We start from the raw sequence: 16,404 nt of genomic DNA on the forward strand, positions 1-16,404 counted from the left end.
GTACATGAGACATACATCTACATATTTAATCATGTTCTCCCAACTCAGCAAGTTATTTATTTTTAACATTCGGCAATGAAGAAAATGTACTGATTTCTTGTCAAGGATTTAAAGTGTTCATCTATACAAAGTCTGTAATGGTTTTACAGTAGTGGTGCTAGCCTGCCACCAGGTTGGTAAACAGTTAGTGATATGGGAAATGACTATAAAATGCAAATACATCTTAGCTGCCTCTGTAAACGTGTAATCTCGAATGAACCTGAAATTTGAAAGATTGAATTTGACCAGGTTACAGACCTTTTTCACCTGAGCCTTGAAAGAAAGTTTGGAATCAATCAGAAGTCCGAGGAATGTCAGTACTGTGTATCATTGCTGCTGCAGTGAAATACTGTGCAATTTCTGAAACACTGAAAATGATACAACATACAGACCATAGCTCAGTATGGACCTTGATCACATAGACTGAGCAGAATGCATCAGTAAAGTGCAGAGTAAATAACCATCAGTGTCCTTAGTAATGGAAAAACATTCACCTATAGCTGCCAAATTAGCACATTATCTCATTTCAAGGCTTTCTGCTATTCTGGCTTTTGACTGTAATTTGGCAGTCTGACTGACCTACTGTAATTCACTGCATTAGCTCTGTCTTTGGCTCTCATTCCCGCACCTAACATCTCTCTCTCTACCAAAGGAGGTTGTTAATGGTGATGCATGAATGTCCCAAGGTCACACTTTTTAGTTTTGGTCTCCTCTATTGTTAATAATTCATTCATAAAGTTTTATTTTAGAGCTCTACTTATTGTAAAACATTCTTGAATAAAGCATCTGCTAAATTCTTGTATTGTCACAAGAATGACCAGTGTACTGTTGTCAGGTAGTTTTCTGCTGTATCACCAACAGTTTATACTGCCGTTTCCACAGAGCTGTCACACAGCTGTTGCTCAAACATAGTACGCAGTTTATTTTCCTAAACTGTCCAGCCAACAGGTCAACAGCACTCAAAGGTGCTGTAACACCTCGACAGGGGAGTTAATTTACCAGACAGCAGCTGTTTGCTTTCTTACCACTTAAAGCAAAGGTCACCTCAGGGCAGGACTGCAACGCATAAACATGGCACATCTGGGTACTTGCAGGGTATAGCCAACGGGCTATCATCCTTGCCCGTCTATTTTTGAATTGACTGGTACTTTATTTATCCCAAACAGAAAATCACTTGTCAGAGCATATAACAACACTGAGGTAGGATAAATAAGTTAAAAAAAACATTGACATATCAGCCCAAGATACAGTAATCACCAGAAATGTTATACCCTCTATTGTGTAATGAAGCCATTTTCATTATAGTATACTGTAATGACCTTGTTACATACGTCATCTGTGAGAAAATCGGTCGCTTATGGGCAGATAAGAAGTAATTCAGTCGAAACTTTCTTTTATCTTTCTTTGTCACCTCTTTCTTTTCCTATTTCCACTGAGCTGACATCCACTGAATGTGCTAACATGTTTGGTTGCACTGCTTGTCAGTTATGGATGTCAATCACTTACAGTATGGTTAGATTTCCACAACATACATCACAGGCTTGATTCTAATTTATTAACCTCTTTTTTCCGTCTGGTTTTATCTGAAGCAAATGAAGTTCACACACTTCTGTGGTGAATTACTTATTATGGATTTATGATTAGTGCAGTCATAAGTTTAAAGTAGGTAAATCTCAAAATGTTATGTTATTAGTTAGGTAATATGCTTGATTAAAACATGTAACACTACACCTCTTACGGCAAATGTGCTAAATATTTAAAAAGCTGTGATTAACATAATGTAAATTTAAAAAACAAGAACAATAAAATAGGTGTTCATTTGAGGAGGCACAGTGGCTCAAAGCAAGAAGCATCTGGGCTCAGTTAGCAGCCCCAGCCCTCTTTCTGTTGTTTTCGTTTTCTGCCCATATTGTTGTGAGTTTTCCCCATGGTGATCCAGTTTCCTCACACGATCCAAAGACATGCAGGTCAGGTAGACTGTTAATGAGTGATTGTATATGTATGTTAGCCCTCTGATTGCCTGGCCATCTGTCTAGGGTCGCTCTATGCCCTCTAGCCAGTGGATACTGGGACAGATTCTGGCCTTTGAGACCCTGAAAACAATAAACATGTAAAGAAAAGCAATGAATGAATGCTTCAGGCCTTTTCACACACAGAACAGCAAATTCCCGCCTCGTTTTATTTTAATGAAAGCCTGGCAATAGACCTTGGAGGGCACTCACATAACAATTAGGCTATACATGTCTTCTGAAATATTGTATTACTTAAAGTTCAACCAAAACTAAATTGCATCTTTTTGGTCTGCTACAGAATACCAGAAACCCAAAGGGAGGAATTTATATTTTACATTTTTTGTTTCATGATGATGCCCCCTAGTTTCACATTCATAATTCGACAGAATACTGTTTTCTATCTATGTAGATGGAGGACTTGTTTCCATACAGCCCTTCAACATCAGTTAGCAGACTAGATAGCTAATTAGCTGCTCAGCTGCAGCACATTAAAAAGCATATTAATATACCTGCAAATGTAACTCAGATCCGCTCAAATGCATATCTGAGTTATATTTACAGTGCAAGTTTGTTTACTTCGTCTCTCGTTGCTCTGACAGTGCTGCTGGAGCTCTGCCTGCTATCTGCTATTTACATTTTAAAAAAAAAAACACTTTTTCATTCATTTTATTCATCTAATTATTTTTGACTTTAAAAAGGGATGACTAGATGTGATTTCAGGTGAACTTTAAGAAATAACACTCAGTTAATGAGTTCACCCTTTTGCTAAACTACTAGCTAATGCTCTCGTCTAGTGCACTGCGTGGGGCTGTTGCATTGAACTTAGAGCTCTATGTACATTCAGCTGCAGAAGTGACTGCTTTGTGCTGGTTAACAGTCTGCAGATGCTCTTCACTGCTGATCTAAATGAATTGTTTGGAAGAGAATCTCCAAGCAGTGGCTTGGTATTTGCAGTTGCTGTGTTTGTCCCTCTTTGCCCAACTGCACGGTGTGTGTTCATTGTAAATTTCACTGTAGCTGAAAGAAGCAGTGCACTGTAAAGATGATTTATAACGCTCTCTTGAGCTGCAATGAGCAGCGAAAGTGCACTTAAAATTCAGATTAGACTCAATGAAATGCTTCTGAGAAAAAAAAAGAAATGTGTCTCTCTCCATACTTATATCGTTAGTCAGTTGAGTAATTTGATGAATTAATGATTGCAGGTAGTTTGTTTTGTGTAAGTGATTACACTTTGAATAAAACTTGCTCATGCATGAAGGGGGTGTTGTAGGTCGTGTCCTCAAATAGAGTTTCAGGTTATTCTACACTTGTTTATTTGGCTGAAAGACTAAAAGTAATCTATTGGAAAAAAAGCCCCAAACTGCCATTGTGGCAGCTCACCAATGACTCTACATAGCTGCACAATCTCAGCAAGGGAATTCTAGTACACTCTGCTTTCGGGACAGCTGTTCCCTCTCTGTACTACTTCTGACGAGGGGTCATCTCAGTACAGGGCTTAAACTTTTGCCTGGCAATTTATTTTTGACTTGCGGTAGTAGAGAAAGCATTTAAATTCCACAAGGCACACTATGTAAAAACACACCTCTGTTAAGTTCCACTGAGTCTGCAGCAGAGAAGACTTTGGCAAACCTGACCCAACCCAGTTAAGACATCAGGAAAATTCTGATATTGAGTGTGGTCTTGACTATGACATCATCAGTGTGAACAGGAGGTAAGTCAACGTAAAATATTTAGCTTTTCTTGTTAGTCCACTGCAGCTTCCTCAATCTTTAACCACCTAAGTTTATAATCACCAGTGGTGTGCAGCTGACATTATATGATTTCTGGGTATTTAAGTGTTTAAGTTGGGGGTGCCAACTTGTAAAAAATATGTACTCAGGCCTCAAAGTATAAGATTTTCCTGTTGGTTCTTCCTTGTTGGAAAACAATGTATGAACAAGGCATTGTGTCATGTGTTCTGTTACGGCCGTCGCCGACCCCCGCCCCATGTGTATAACCCCTTATAGTGCACTTCTTGTGCCTGCCAAGTAGTCTGTGTGGTCCCAGGGTTCAGATGATGCTTGCACTTCCTGGTAAGTGTTTTCGGTGATCCTGATTGGAGTGGCACCTGGTCCAGCGCTCCAGTCCAGACGGTGCAATTTGGGACTGAATCTACAAATGCTCAGCCAGCTTGTCAGTCAGCATGGCTGCGATTCTTTGAACAGCTTGCCACTGTGCCTTTCTATTTAAAATTGTTAGATGTCTGTTGTTTGTGAAACTAGTAAGAGGTACTTGTTAACTACCTGGTATAGTTTTTTGCTAATTAGTGATAACACAGACTGAGAATTTCCTTTGTTAGTCACACTAGGAGCAGGGGTGCTGTTTTGACTATTTTTGTGGTTTTTGGTTAAGTAAGAATTAGATGGTGAGGTTTTATTTTTGTTTTGGTTTCTTTTAGATAAAGTTAGTTGTACCTTGTATTTTCTCGTTTGGTTATATTTGTTTATTTGATTTGAACAGCACCCCCAGCCCCTTTTTCCTTTGTAGTTTGCCTCTTGTGATTTTGTATTTAATAATGATCTAAGTTCCTTGTAAATAAAAAACTTTATTTTACCAACAACATCTGGTTTTATGTTGCTCCCCCTTCCCCTAGTGAGCTCAGTTGTAACATGTTCAAAGCTATTCCAGGTAAATGCCTTAATTGTTACAGTGAAATTTTGTCTTGCAGTGATTGCTACATTTTGAGCAGGTCAGTTAAGAGGTCAATAAATCTAGAGTGAAACTATTGACTGTTTGATGTTCTCTTAGAAATCACTGTGTGATGTGAAAATAGCCTGTTTGTGGTTGTGTTGGGTGGGATAGTAATAAGGAGGTTGTTGTTACTGCCTCCAAGATCGAAATGAAACCTATACCCATATATACTCTTATTTACCCTTGGCAGGGGTCACCTCAGCTTATTCTGTAGTTGAAATGGCTGACTGAAGATGTGTGCAGTGTTGACATGTTAACAGGGCCAAAATCAAATCTCATTTTTTGGGGGAAACCTAGAACCTGCACAACAGCATAGTATGTATGGTAGGGAGGCTGCCTTCTGACCAGAGTACCTAAGTGCAAATAACCATCCAGAGAAGCATGTGACCTGCTTAAGTGCTCTTGAGCAGGAAGATTAAATATTGCCACCTTGTCTGTTGCTGAGCATGCAGTGAAGCAATCTTGGAACCCATCGGCTATTTGTCTTACGACAATTTAGCCTCTGGGAGCAATGGCCAATATTCTGGGGCTTCTGGTGTAGCCAGCGGATATCCCACCTCTTCCTTTTCCATGCGCTGGCTGTTGTTTACAGTCCAATTAGCAACTTGAGACAGTCTAGATGTCATTTTGCCTAATCTCTATAAACAGATGTATGCATGTGAATACAGATCTTTTTCTTTTTTTTTTTAAAGCTAATAAAAAGCTAAATTGTCATCAGATGATGGCCATGGGTTCTGAGATTGTATTTCAGCCAATGCCTCCTTTGCTCTCTACACGGACTGCCTACCTGCATGCAACCAAAGCCCACTCAGACATCATTGGTTAATACTACTTGGACTACAAATGGAAACCAGAATGTTTCTGGTACGAAAATCTTGTCCAGTTGCCTACAGATTCTGCATTCAAATGCAGATATCTGTTTATACAGATTAGCAGTGAAGTAATAAATGAAAAAATTATAATGAAAATTCCTCAGTTAGTTATTTGTTTTAAGACTTTGATTGATTTGACTGTGGATGGATGGATGGAGAGATAGATAGATAGACAGATAAATAGATAGATGATTGATTGATTGATTTAGGCATTTATATTGTTGTGATAATTCTCCACACTGTTACTGCTCAGCAGTGACTCAGCACTGCTGCAGCCTCAGCTCATCGAGGGAATTCAGGAACTAGTCCACCCAATTATGGCTGTGTGTTCTCTCACAATACTCTGACGTAAGGTCAGGACAGTGAGGTCAAGATCAGCTGACACAGTTTAGTTTTTCATTGTCAAGATTTTTTTTTGTTTTCTGGGGCAATGGATTTGGCGTATCATGGTAGGCATGCAAACCATTATTGTGTTGCTACAGATAATCTGAATTGTTACATTGTACACTGCTTGTTACGTCCATAAGACTATGTTTAGTGGCACTGACCAGTAGATGTATATCTTAGACTGTTTGACTTGTGTGGCAAACATCTGCTGTGAATTTAGGACCAGAGTAAGAAAAAGATTATTATCTTTCTCCCAGGCTGTGATCATGTCGTGAGCAGACCCTAAAATTCACAACACTACATCTTTACTGGCTGACTGACTGAAGGTATTTCACTGTAGGTTTGGATTGCACAGTGCTCTTAACAATCTTTAAATGGCTTATTGAGCTGCTCTTAGCTGCTCTGCTGCTTGCTAATGACCTCGAAGTGATAATGCTTCACTTATCCCTTCGAAGAGCATCCACCCTTAAACTGAAACACTGTTTTTTTTTCTTTTGATGTTGGACCTGCACTGTCCAAATTTGAACATGAGCAACTCTCTCCTGAAATACTAGTAGGAACTATAGGAACCAAAATTCAATTTAGAGGACTGGTTTATGACAACAAACTGAAGGATAAATCTGTATGTTGTCTGTTCTGTCAAAACTGTTCAATTGATTATTAGTAAAGACTTAGTTTGCACTTCTGTTCCATTTTCCTTCAATCTTTGTTGCTTCCCTCATTCTTGACTTTCTTTGTGTCTTTCTTTGCTTTAGAAAATAAATAAGCTAATCTAATGTAGCTTGGTGTTGCAAGCTGCTCTTAATGTCTTTCTAAATAGGCCCATTTGGATCTATTGAGCAGCACTGAGCTTCTTTGCTAATGACCTTAGTGTGATAACGCTTCAGTTCTTTCTTTTAAGTCTGCTGTCTGCTGCTACTATGCAATCTGCTTTGACTGTCTACACACACACACACACACAAACATATAAAGACAGAGACATCTAGGCAAATAAACGCAGCCATACTGTGGTCACACATTCAGAGAAACAGGTGTGCCTAAACATCATTCTGCTTCAGCTGTTAAGACAGATATACCTCAGAAAACCACCTATACACACACTCACAAACATGCTTGGATGCACAGATAACCGTAGTCTGTTTCTGATTCTGTTCTGCTTCACTCCCTTATGACCACAAGCTGCTACTGCTGTACAATCAACAGCAAGGTTAACCTCTCTGACAGGGAAGCACACATAGTCTGCAACAACCTTCTCGTCTTCATAAACATGTTGGTTATCTGATTATCGGGCGTGTTTTGGAGGCAGAAGAGGAAGTGATTGGGTTGGGAGTCCCACAGACTAATTAGCCAATCATCAACAAGGATGTTTCAAATTTTGTTTGTGGAGCTTGGCGCAAGAAGCATGCAATGGGCCTTAGGCAGTGTTCAGACCAACATTAGCTCTGCATGAAAAAACATAGCCCTCTCATTCATTTGAATAGGAGCAGCTTTTTGGCATCTGATAAACCTTCAAATTCACAGATCTGTAACTCAAATTGGACTTCCTGTATCATATTTCATTTCATGAAGCAACATGCCCCTTAAACAGCAGGACTTTTTTCGGTCTAAATGCCTGCTTAGACTCCGAGCCTCTGTGTGGGCAGGCTAATTAGCTATCTAGCCTACAAACTGACCTCAACTTTCCCCCCTATAGATGTAAGTCAAACTTTTGACTGCTACCATATGTTTGGTCACTTGTTCAGTAATCCAATGTACAACACAAATGTATTCATGCTTGCAGATATGAAGGAGACATTAGTTGGAAAGCTCACATGGGTTGCAGTCCAAGTTCTGAAGCTCTATCTGTTTTGTCGTAACTGTTATCTGGCTTTTTGTCAGTGTCACCCTCAATTTACAAAACAAACACCTTGCTGATTGGCAGTCTTAGGCAGTCTTTAGGTGCATTGCCTTTTTTAAATAGTTATTAAACTAATGGCCAATTCACATAGAAAGCGTTTTTTTGAAACATTTTTGATGTCGTCACTCACGCGTCTCACGACCAGATACGCTTCCATTTTGTTAAATGTATCAATCCACACTGAATCCGAGAGACACCAGGGACCCCCGTGTTTTTTTACCCTCCAAGTCTATTTTTCTCTGTTCTGTTGCGTTTAGTGAAGCATAATCTGCACAGACAGCTGTTTAAATCACACAAATGTCCCGCTGTACGTTTTGAACTTATTAAGGGTATCTATATTGATTGATCGAGCCTCCCAGTCTTGCCTGTTTCACTATGAAAACTATTTTGGTTCAGTAGATTTCTGCTGTCAGTCAGTCTGGTGAAGGCAGTTTGGCCAGCAGCTGTCCTCTCAGCTCCCCAGGAGCTGCAGCTGACAGACGGCTGCTTCTGTGGACAGAGACACTGAACGCAGGTCGGAGTCAATGTGGATTGAATGGATAGACGACGCAATTTACAATTACAATTTACAATTTACATTTGGCATTTACATTTGCTTTCTATGTGGATTCCCAGTAATAGTTTGACTCATATTTGACAACCAAGAAATGGTCTCTGTGTCCCCCTAAATGCCTGGGTAGTTGACCTGATCAGCACCACTATTGATGGATAAAATATTGTGTCCTCATGAAAGGTTAAAAAAAGATTTTAACAGTGACAATGATAAATCTTTAAAAATGAACAGAAACTCATGTGTCTCTGTGAACCTTGTGATAGAGGGGAAAATATAAAAGACAATCATAAAATAAAACAAAATGCTTTATTAATGGTTCCTGTGATTTATTGTTAGCCAGGAGTTAATAGCTCAGAATGTTATTTTACATATTTTTCCCATTATTGGTAGCCATTTTGGTGAGACTAAACATCGCCAGAGGCGGCAACATTCAGTGTATAATAAGATAAGATTCTACAAGTATCATTTTTTTTATTTATTGAGCTGCATCTTGAATATAAGTTGCTGGTGTCAAAAGTAAACATGTTTTTTTTTCTTCTTCTTTTTCTCTGCATAAACGTTTCGCACCGTTTTAGATATGGTGTATGTGTGCTTGTGTGATTGGATGCATTCGAGCATGTGTGTGATTACAGATTTCTACAGTTATACATGGATTCTTTGCCATTCCTGTCATGATGGCAGTTAATCCCTCCGATGGTTCCATATGCTTCTACATTATTTGAACATTTGCTGGGGATTTTTATTATGACAAAACATGGCCAAAGGCTTAGGGATGTATAGCTGATTCCAGTGTGTTGAAATGTTTTTCACCCTCTTATCACTTGTGGTAATGCTTTTCTTCACTGTAGTGTGATTTGCCATGTTATAGATTCTCATCCACAATATCATACGGCTATGGTTCATTTTAGTCCCCTAATACACCAGAGGCACGCTGATCGAGACCAGCTCTTTTCTCTTCGAGGTTTCCTGAACACAGCTGAAATCTGCAAGCTTCCATACTGTCAGGGATATGATTTACAGCTAATAAATAATGGACAAGCAGCAAATAATGGAATACCAGTATTACAGCATTTTAGAACATGCAGTAGATTGATGATCCAGTGCTGTATGCATGCAACTACAACCACCAACGTCCCTGCAAGTAAAGTATTTAACATTCAATTTCTCAGTGTTAAACAGCAGAGGGGTGTAGGATGCAGGATGTGTAGCTCCCAGAAGTGATTTGTGGAACTATGAATGTTAAAGGAGGATCCTGCCAAATAAAAGCCGGGGTGCTTTCAGTTTCAGAGTTTTGCTCTTTCTCTCTGCTGCCTTTGATTAAAGATGAATTATTTTGGAATACCAATATGTCACTGTCAAGTTAACTGTTGTACCTTTGGCACAGCAGCTTTAATTAAATGAGAAAATGGTCACAGCCAAGACCACTGGTTGTGTCGCTCTCTCTCATGCTGGTGGTATTATTAGTACCCTTTACAATAGAATATTCTTCACCTCTCTTGCTCATTCAACCAAACATTTCTTTTGAATTTAAATAAACACATGAAATTGTGTGATTTGTTTCATGGGTCTCCCCAGAATTCTTGGGGTTTTGATGGTGCTATCAGTTTCCAACATTTTGTATAGTCTATGTTAGGACTGCATGCGAATAAGAATATACATTGAACAACAAATTAAATACGGCACCATTGGTCCATTCTTCAAGGTAAGCCTCAGCCTTATAATAGAAAACTGGTTCATATTTTCAGTATTTAAAAAAAATCCCTCTGTGCTGTAAGTGTATTCATTACAGAAGTCATGAGGTCATAAGGTTGGCAAAAGCTGCCAGTCTTTTCAAACGGGATCTTTTTTGTTTACAAAATGCTACTTCATAATTAATGTTATTCATTTATTGTTATAAACATGCAACCCCTAACATAAAATAGCATAGGGGCAGTTGTGTGTGACACAGAACTTCCATTTAAATACTAAGATACTAGGCCTTCACATTCCTCCAGTGGTATAATCATTTCATTCTGTTGCTGTAAGTTGTAAGAACGGAAAAGCATCGCACCATCACTGCAAAAATTGATACTTAATGTCTCACTTGTTCTCTCTTAGTCTTTTTTGGTTTTGTCTGTTTTGTCTCACCTTTCTGCTTGTCTGTGTTTGTAACAGTTTGCTCTTTTTTTTTGTTGTGTTTTTCTAGGTGATAAAGCTGTCATTTGAAGAGTTTGACCTGGAAAGAGGATATGACACTCTAACTGTGGGAGACGGAGGGAAGATAGGAGACACTCGGAGGGTACTCTATGTGTAAGCACCACTTATATGTACTGACCTATAATATAGTATTATTGACATGAAACAGTATACGGTAAGATAATGGTGGCAATCAGAGGGACAGCTGGGGACACACTGAAGCTATTGTGCAGGTACACATTGGATATATTGGAATGTGTTATTGACTTACAATGTTTTTTACGAAACTGTGGGAGTACATATGGTCCATATTCATGTCCATACACTGAACACTGTGTGTAATAGGAATGTGGACTTTCACAATACACACAAACAATGCCATACATCACTCACAAATTAGGCCATTGAATTATTAATAGAATGTTATTTTAGATATGTGAATGAAAGTCTGTTTTGAGTCAAAAGTGGAAAGTGATAAACCAGTAATGCTTATCAATGTTTTTTGTTAATATCTGTTTGTCTGTCTGTGTAGACTCACCGGCTCCAGTGTCCCTGACCTCATCGTTAGCTTGTCCAATCAGATGTGGCTACACCTGCAGTCAGATGATACAATCGGTTCAGCGGGGTTCAAGGCAGTCTACGAAGGTATGGCCTCCTACTAAAGTTTAAATACAACTTTTCACTCACACTTTTTTATTCCTCTTTCTCTTTGTCCTGTACAACACACACACACACAAACAGACATATAGGCTCACATAATGGAGTGTGAAAGTCACTGTGCTGCTGATGCACTGATTCAATAGTAAACACAACTGTTGTCATCTGTCCTTGTGTATACATGTGAGTGTGTGTGCGACTGTGCATTACTAGAAGGTAATAAATTAATTATGAGTCAATCAGTTGATCGTTTTGCTTGGTTATTTTTCATATTATGCCAAAGCTGACACTGATAGAGAGATAAAAATGGAGACAGGAACATTGAGTGAAGGTGAAAGGGAGAAATATAGATGTTCCTCTAAATACTTATTATTTTTAGAACAATCCATTTAGTATATTTATGTATTAGATTACACACCGCATCTTACCATACCAATGCAGCTCTTTAAATCGACTTTAACTAAATTGAATTCTCTTGAGACAAAGAGTGAGACAGATAGAGAGAGAGGTAATTTGATAGACATAGAGACGGGGAAAGAGGGACAACAAGAAATTGACAGAATAGAACAAAGGAGTCAAAATGACAAATTGAGTGAGAAGAAATAAAGTGTCTCAGATAGATTGAGGGAGTGTCAGGGAGGAAGAGAGAAAGAGAGAGCGTGAGAGGGATGAAGGTTGTGCTCTTGGTTCTGCTTAGCTATGTTTGTTTCAGTGATGTTGCTGACAGTGTTGGCCAGGGTCAGTTACTGTTCAAGGGAATCAGCACAGTATAGCCACCTAAACTGTGTGCGTGTGTGTGTTTGTGTGTGCATGCATGTAACTGTGATGCTAAACAAGCAATGTATAACATCATGTTAAGAATGTCCTTGGCTCGTCATGGGGGTAAGGTGGCCTTGATCTTGATTTAGAGGTTAACAGCAATAAGCTATTGGCCTTTCTCCACTCACAACTGGGCTTTAGTGGACAAAACAATTAGTGGGCACACCTTAGATTTACATTAGATAGACAGGAAAAACCCAGTGTTAATATTATAAAGTTTAAGGATTTACAAATGTGAGAAAACAAAACTTAGAAAGAAACCAAGGAAGAAACAAACAAACGGTGTTTAGTGACCTCTAGATGATCTTGCAGTTTCTGTTTTTCCCCAGGATAACTGAACAACTGCCTGTGGTATGTTTTGTGTATGTGTTTGTGTGTCCTCACGTGTATATATGTGATGCTGTCACATCGTATAATGTCATAATGTTACACGCTTTGATCAGTGTTAACCCCTGAGAGCTCTCAGTTTTCCAGCCCTGCAGAAAAACCCAACAAGGGAGTATATATGTGAGTAGCTGTTGTTTTTGAATGCTGTTATGTCGCACTTGTTAATCACTGCAGCTTTGTATGTTTGTGTGTGTGTGTGTGTGTGTGTGTGCATCTGTGTCTGTGTGTGTATGGGCATGCTTGAGAGAGAAAGAGAGAGTTAATATCATAAACACACACAGCCCATTATGGTAATTGAACCTTTCAGTGAAATGCTGCTGCCAAATTTTCAGGCTGATGGCAATTGGCTGTGAAAGGGATAACGATGTAAATAATGTATTTATTTTTTTTAACTCATCAAAGAACTGAAAATTAACATTGAATGTCTTTAAGATTCATCTATAGTAGAAGTCAGCAGTATGAGTGTGATTCTGGATACCATCCATGTTGCATTGTTGCAGGCACTCTGTATTGGCATAATTTATGATTATTAAGTGAATAAATCTATTTGTCTCTCCGTATATTATGAGTATTATTTATAATTACACATATTTTATAATTTAGGATTATTTCACAGTTTCAAAATCTTTATTTTGACTTTCTAAATAGCCACCAACGTCAGATGACAAACAATAATCTTATGAACGCTGTAAAATGGATAGTTTGGTAGTTGATTGTAACACAGCAGATGTTGTTTGACAGCTAGTTTCACACTAGCAGTTGGATACACCAATAAAGAAGAATTTTTTTCAAGACTTTCTGCATACAACTACCAAGTAATGAAAAAAATGAAAAGACAGTAAATTATTCATTGTGATTGATTACCTACATCAAGCAGTTTCCGTTCTCTGTAAATTCTCATACTGCACTGGCATGAACTGAAACCAAATGTGTCTGGAATATATTGAAATACAGAGAAACCGTTGTGCTTTTCCTCGGGAAATGGTTGGCAGGAATGCAAAGTTGATATGATTTGTAGTTACTGGGCTAAAACACAGAAAACTACAAGAAAGGTCACTGAAGTATCCGTCAATGTATTTTTTTCTTCCTGTTGCGTTATAACATTTTAATACATCCATCTTCCATGTGTGTTGTTGTACTCCCTACGCTTGATTACGTAGATTACTTTGTATAATATGTGGCTGTTTGGAAGGAAAAAAACATAAAATGTTGTATTGTATTGTACTGACTTGTAAATCTATGTTATGCACTCCAGTAAAACTCTTCAAACAGAAAGAAAGGAAGGAAAAAAGTGAGAGAACAAATGAAAGAAAGACAAAAGAATGAGTGAAAGAAAGGGCTCAAGATCGCTGATATCCATCCTGACACTTGTCAACTGCGTGACAGCTAGCTTTGGGCCATGTACGCACGCACGCACACGCATGCACACGCATGCACACGCATGCACACATATACACACATGCCTACCACTTCTCTGAGTATTCTGTTCTTGTGGGTGTACTTAAATCCCACCAGAAAGTAACAGTGTAGAACACACACACACACACACATTGCTCACCTTGAGATGTATTTGCCCAAAGCGAATCCAGGAGCATGGTGGAGCATGTGTTACGAGATGACAGACGTCTGGTAGAATGTCAAATTTTAAAGGAGGGGGGCGGAGGAGAAGAGAGAGAAGAGCAGTGGATGAAAACACACTAGGCATAAAGAAGAGTCTGAATGAACAGATTGTGATTGCAGGCCAGTCCGGCAGCACTGCTAATGTGACACTCATGCCAATAAAGCACAGTGTATTGAATCGGATTGAGGGAGTGGGAGCAATAACAAGAAAACAGGGAACAATTTGAAAGGAAGACAGACTGAGACAAAAGGAGAAAGACAATGAAAGAAAACAAACAATGGAGAGACACAACATGTGTGTTTGAAAGTGTGTACATAGTAAGCAGTCATATTTTATAGCATTCCACAAACATCGGTGTTGCTTTCTTCGATTTTTACCTCCTGCTGGTTACTACAAGAGCACACGTGTGTGTGTTTACAACTATCTGTGTGCCATCACTTATTGTTTTGCCTTTCGCAATTAAAACTGAATTGCACTACAATTACCCTGATGAGAATTAGCTGTGAGGAGGGAAACAATAAAACGCATCTCTCAAAGGTTGTATTTTATTTCTTAACACAGCAATGTAGAAATGAAAAACACTAAACGTTTTCCCATGTTATTGCTGCTCTACACAGCCATGTTAACTTTGTTGCTGGTGTTGTCAGTTTTTTTGTCAATCTGTTGACATGCTAATCAGGACTGCTGCCAGCTATTTTTTAAAGAAAGTAGCTATTGCTTAAATTTGAAGGATGGGTCCTCTCATATCACATTTGCCCACCATGGGCCCAAGCTAAGTGGACTGGGGCTGTCCAGTAAGAATGAAACCTTTGTGTTAAGACAGCATGGGAAGGGTCTGTTTGCTGGCTGCAGACTCATTCAAAGACATACTCCATCAGAATTTTGTTTGACTGAGTATGTCAAACATGTTTTTGAGTTGACATGTTTTGTAGAGTTTGCAAGTTGCAGATAGATCTTGTTTGGCCCCCTTGCTGGGCTACCTATGATCAGCCCTTTTTTGAATTAAGAGGCATGTAGCACAAATGTGCAGCACATCTGGGATCCAGGTCGCATTGGCAGCAGGCTAAGCAAGTTAGCCCATACGTCTTTCTTCCCACTTTGTCCTCCAGCTCTTCCAGGGGGATCCAGAGGTGTTCCCAGACCAGCAACAGTAGCATATTCTGGATGTACTCCAGGGTCTCTTTCGAGTTGAAAGCAGCCAGAAACAACTCAATAGGGAGGTGTCCACCTCAGCTGACTCTTTTCAACATGAAGAAGCAGTAGTTATTTGTCTAGCTCCATCAGGATGTCTGAGCTCCTCACCCTATCTCTTAAGGGTGAGCCCAGTCAGCTTGCAAAGGAAACTAATTTTTACCGCCTGTATCCGCTATCTCATTCTTTTGCTCATTACCCAAAGCTCATGACCATAGGTGAGGATTGGAATGTAGATCGACTGGTAAATCAAGAGCTTTGCCTTCAGGCTCCATCAGTGCAGTGTGCAAAAATCTTTTGCCAGATGCTTTCATTTAACATTTTTCCTCATGGTCCAAAAAAGTTACTTTTGGGAAATAACGTATAATAAAGGATCTCAAAATTCAGAACATTAAAATACAAACAACCAGCAGAGCAGCCACAGTAATAACACTTAAATCTCCTGAGCTGGGAAACAATAGCATAAAATCCTGAATAAAAAATGTAATAAAACTTAAAGGTATACTGTGCAGGATTTGACGGTTGGTCGGTGTTTGTAAACACACAGCATTCAAAGTTGGCCCCTCCTCCCTGGCTCAACGAACGAATGAGCAAGAGAGAGAGAGAGAGCAGCAGTGGTCGAGTGAGCTAGAGAGTGACTGAAGAAAACAAGGGCGATGGCGAGAACAAACTCATGAATCAGATGAATAAAATGTTATTTTCTGGTTGTTTCACAGAGGTTACATTCTAAAGCACAAATAAACACACACACACCTCCACACAACCCTGCAGGAAGGTGCGGATTTTGTGTGAATGCAGAGTTTCATACTGTCCGCTGTGGCCTCTCTGCTCCGTGTGTGTGTAGCTCAGCCCAGCCCTCGATCAAGACATGGACAGAGAGCAGAGTGAAGCGAAGGAGAGAGACAGAGACAGTAATGTAACCTGGTTTCTACGCTACGAGCCCGACCTCACACCCTGCGTGCTGTTATTGGCTGGGGGCTACACACCCACTGCCCAAAGGTTGACGCCCAGAAGCATCCCAAACACAGCAAAATAATACGAAAATACAGGCGGAGGGCAGGGTC

General features: G+C 39.4%; 1 protein-coding gene across 1 annotated transcript in view; it reads left to right on the plus strand.

Annotated features, from left to right (window-relative positions):
- Positions 1-16,404, plus strand: part of LOC121900087 (CUB and sushi domain-containing protein 1-like) — a 431,770-nt gene that overhangs the window by 264,765 nt on the left and 150,601 nt on the right. The window contains exons 11-12 of the mRNA XM_042416050.1: positions 10,676-10,779; positions 11,198-11,310. Of these exons, the coding sequence (XP_042271984.1) occupies positions 10,676-10,779; positions 11,198-11,310 (217 nt within the window). The remainder of the gene's footprint in view (positions 1-10,675; positions 10,780-11,197; positions 11,311-16,404) is intronic.

The sequence above is a fragment of the Thunnus maccoyii genome, chromosome 1 (genome assembly GCF_910596095.1).
Source record: "Thunnus maccoyii chromosome 1, fThuMac1.1, whole genome shotgun sequence".
NCBI classification, from domain to species: domain Eukaryota; kingdom Metazoa; phylum Chordata; class Actinopteri; order Scombriformes; family Scombridae; genus Thunnus; species Thunnus maccoyii.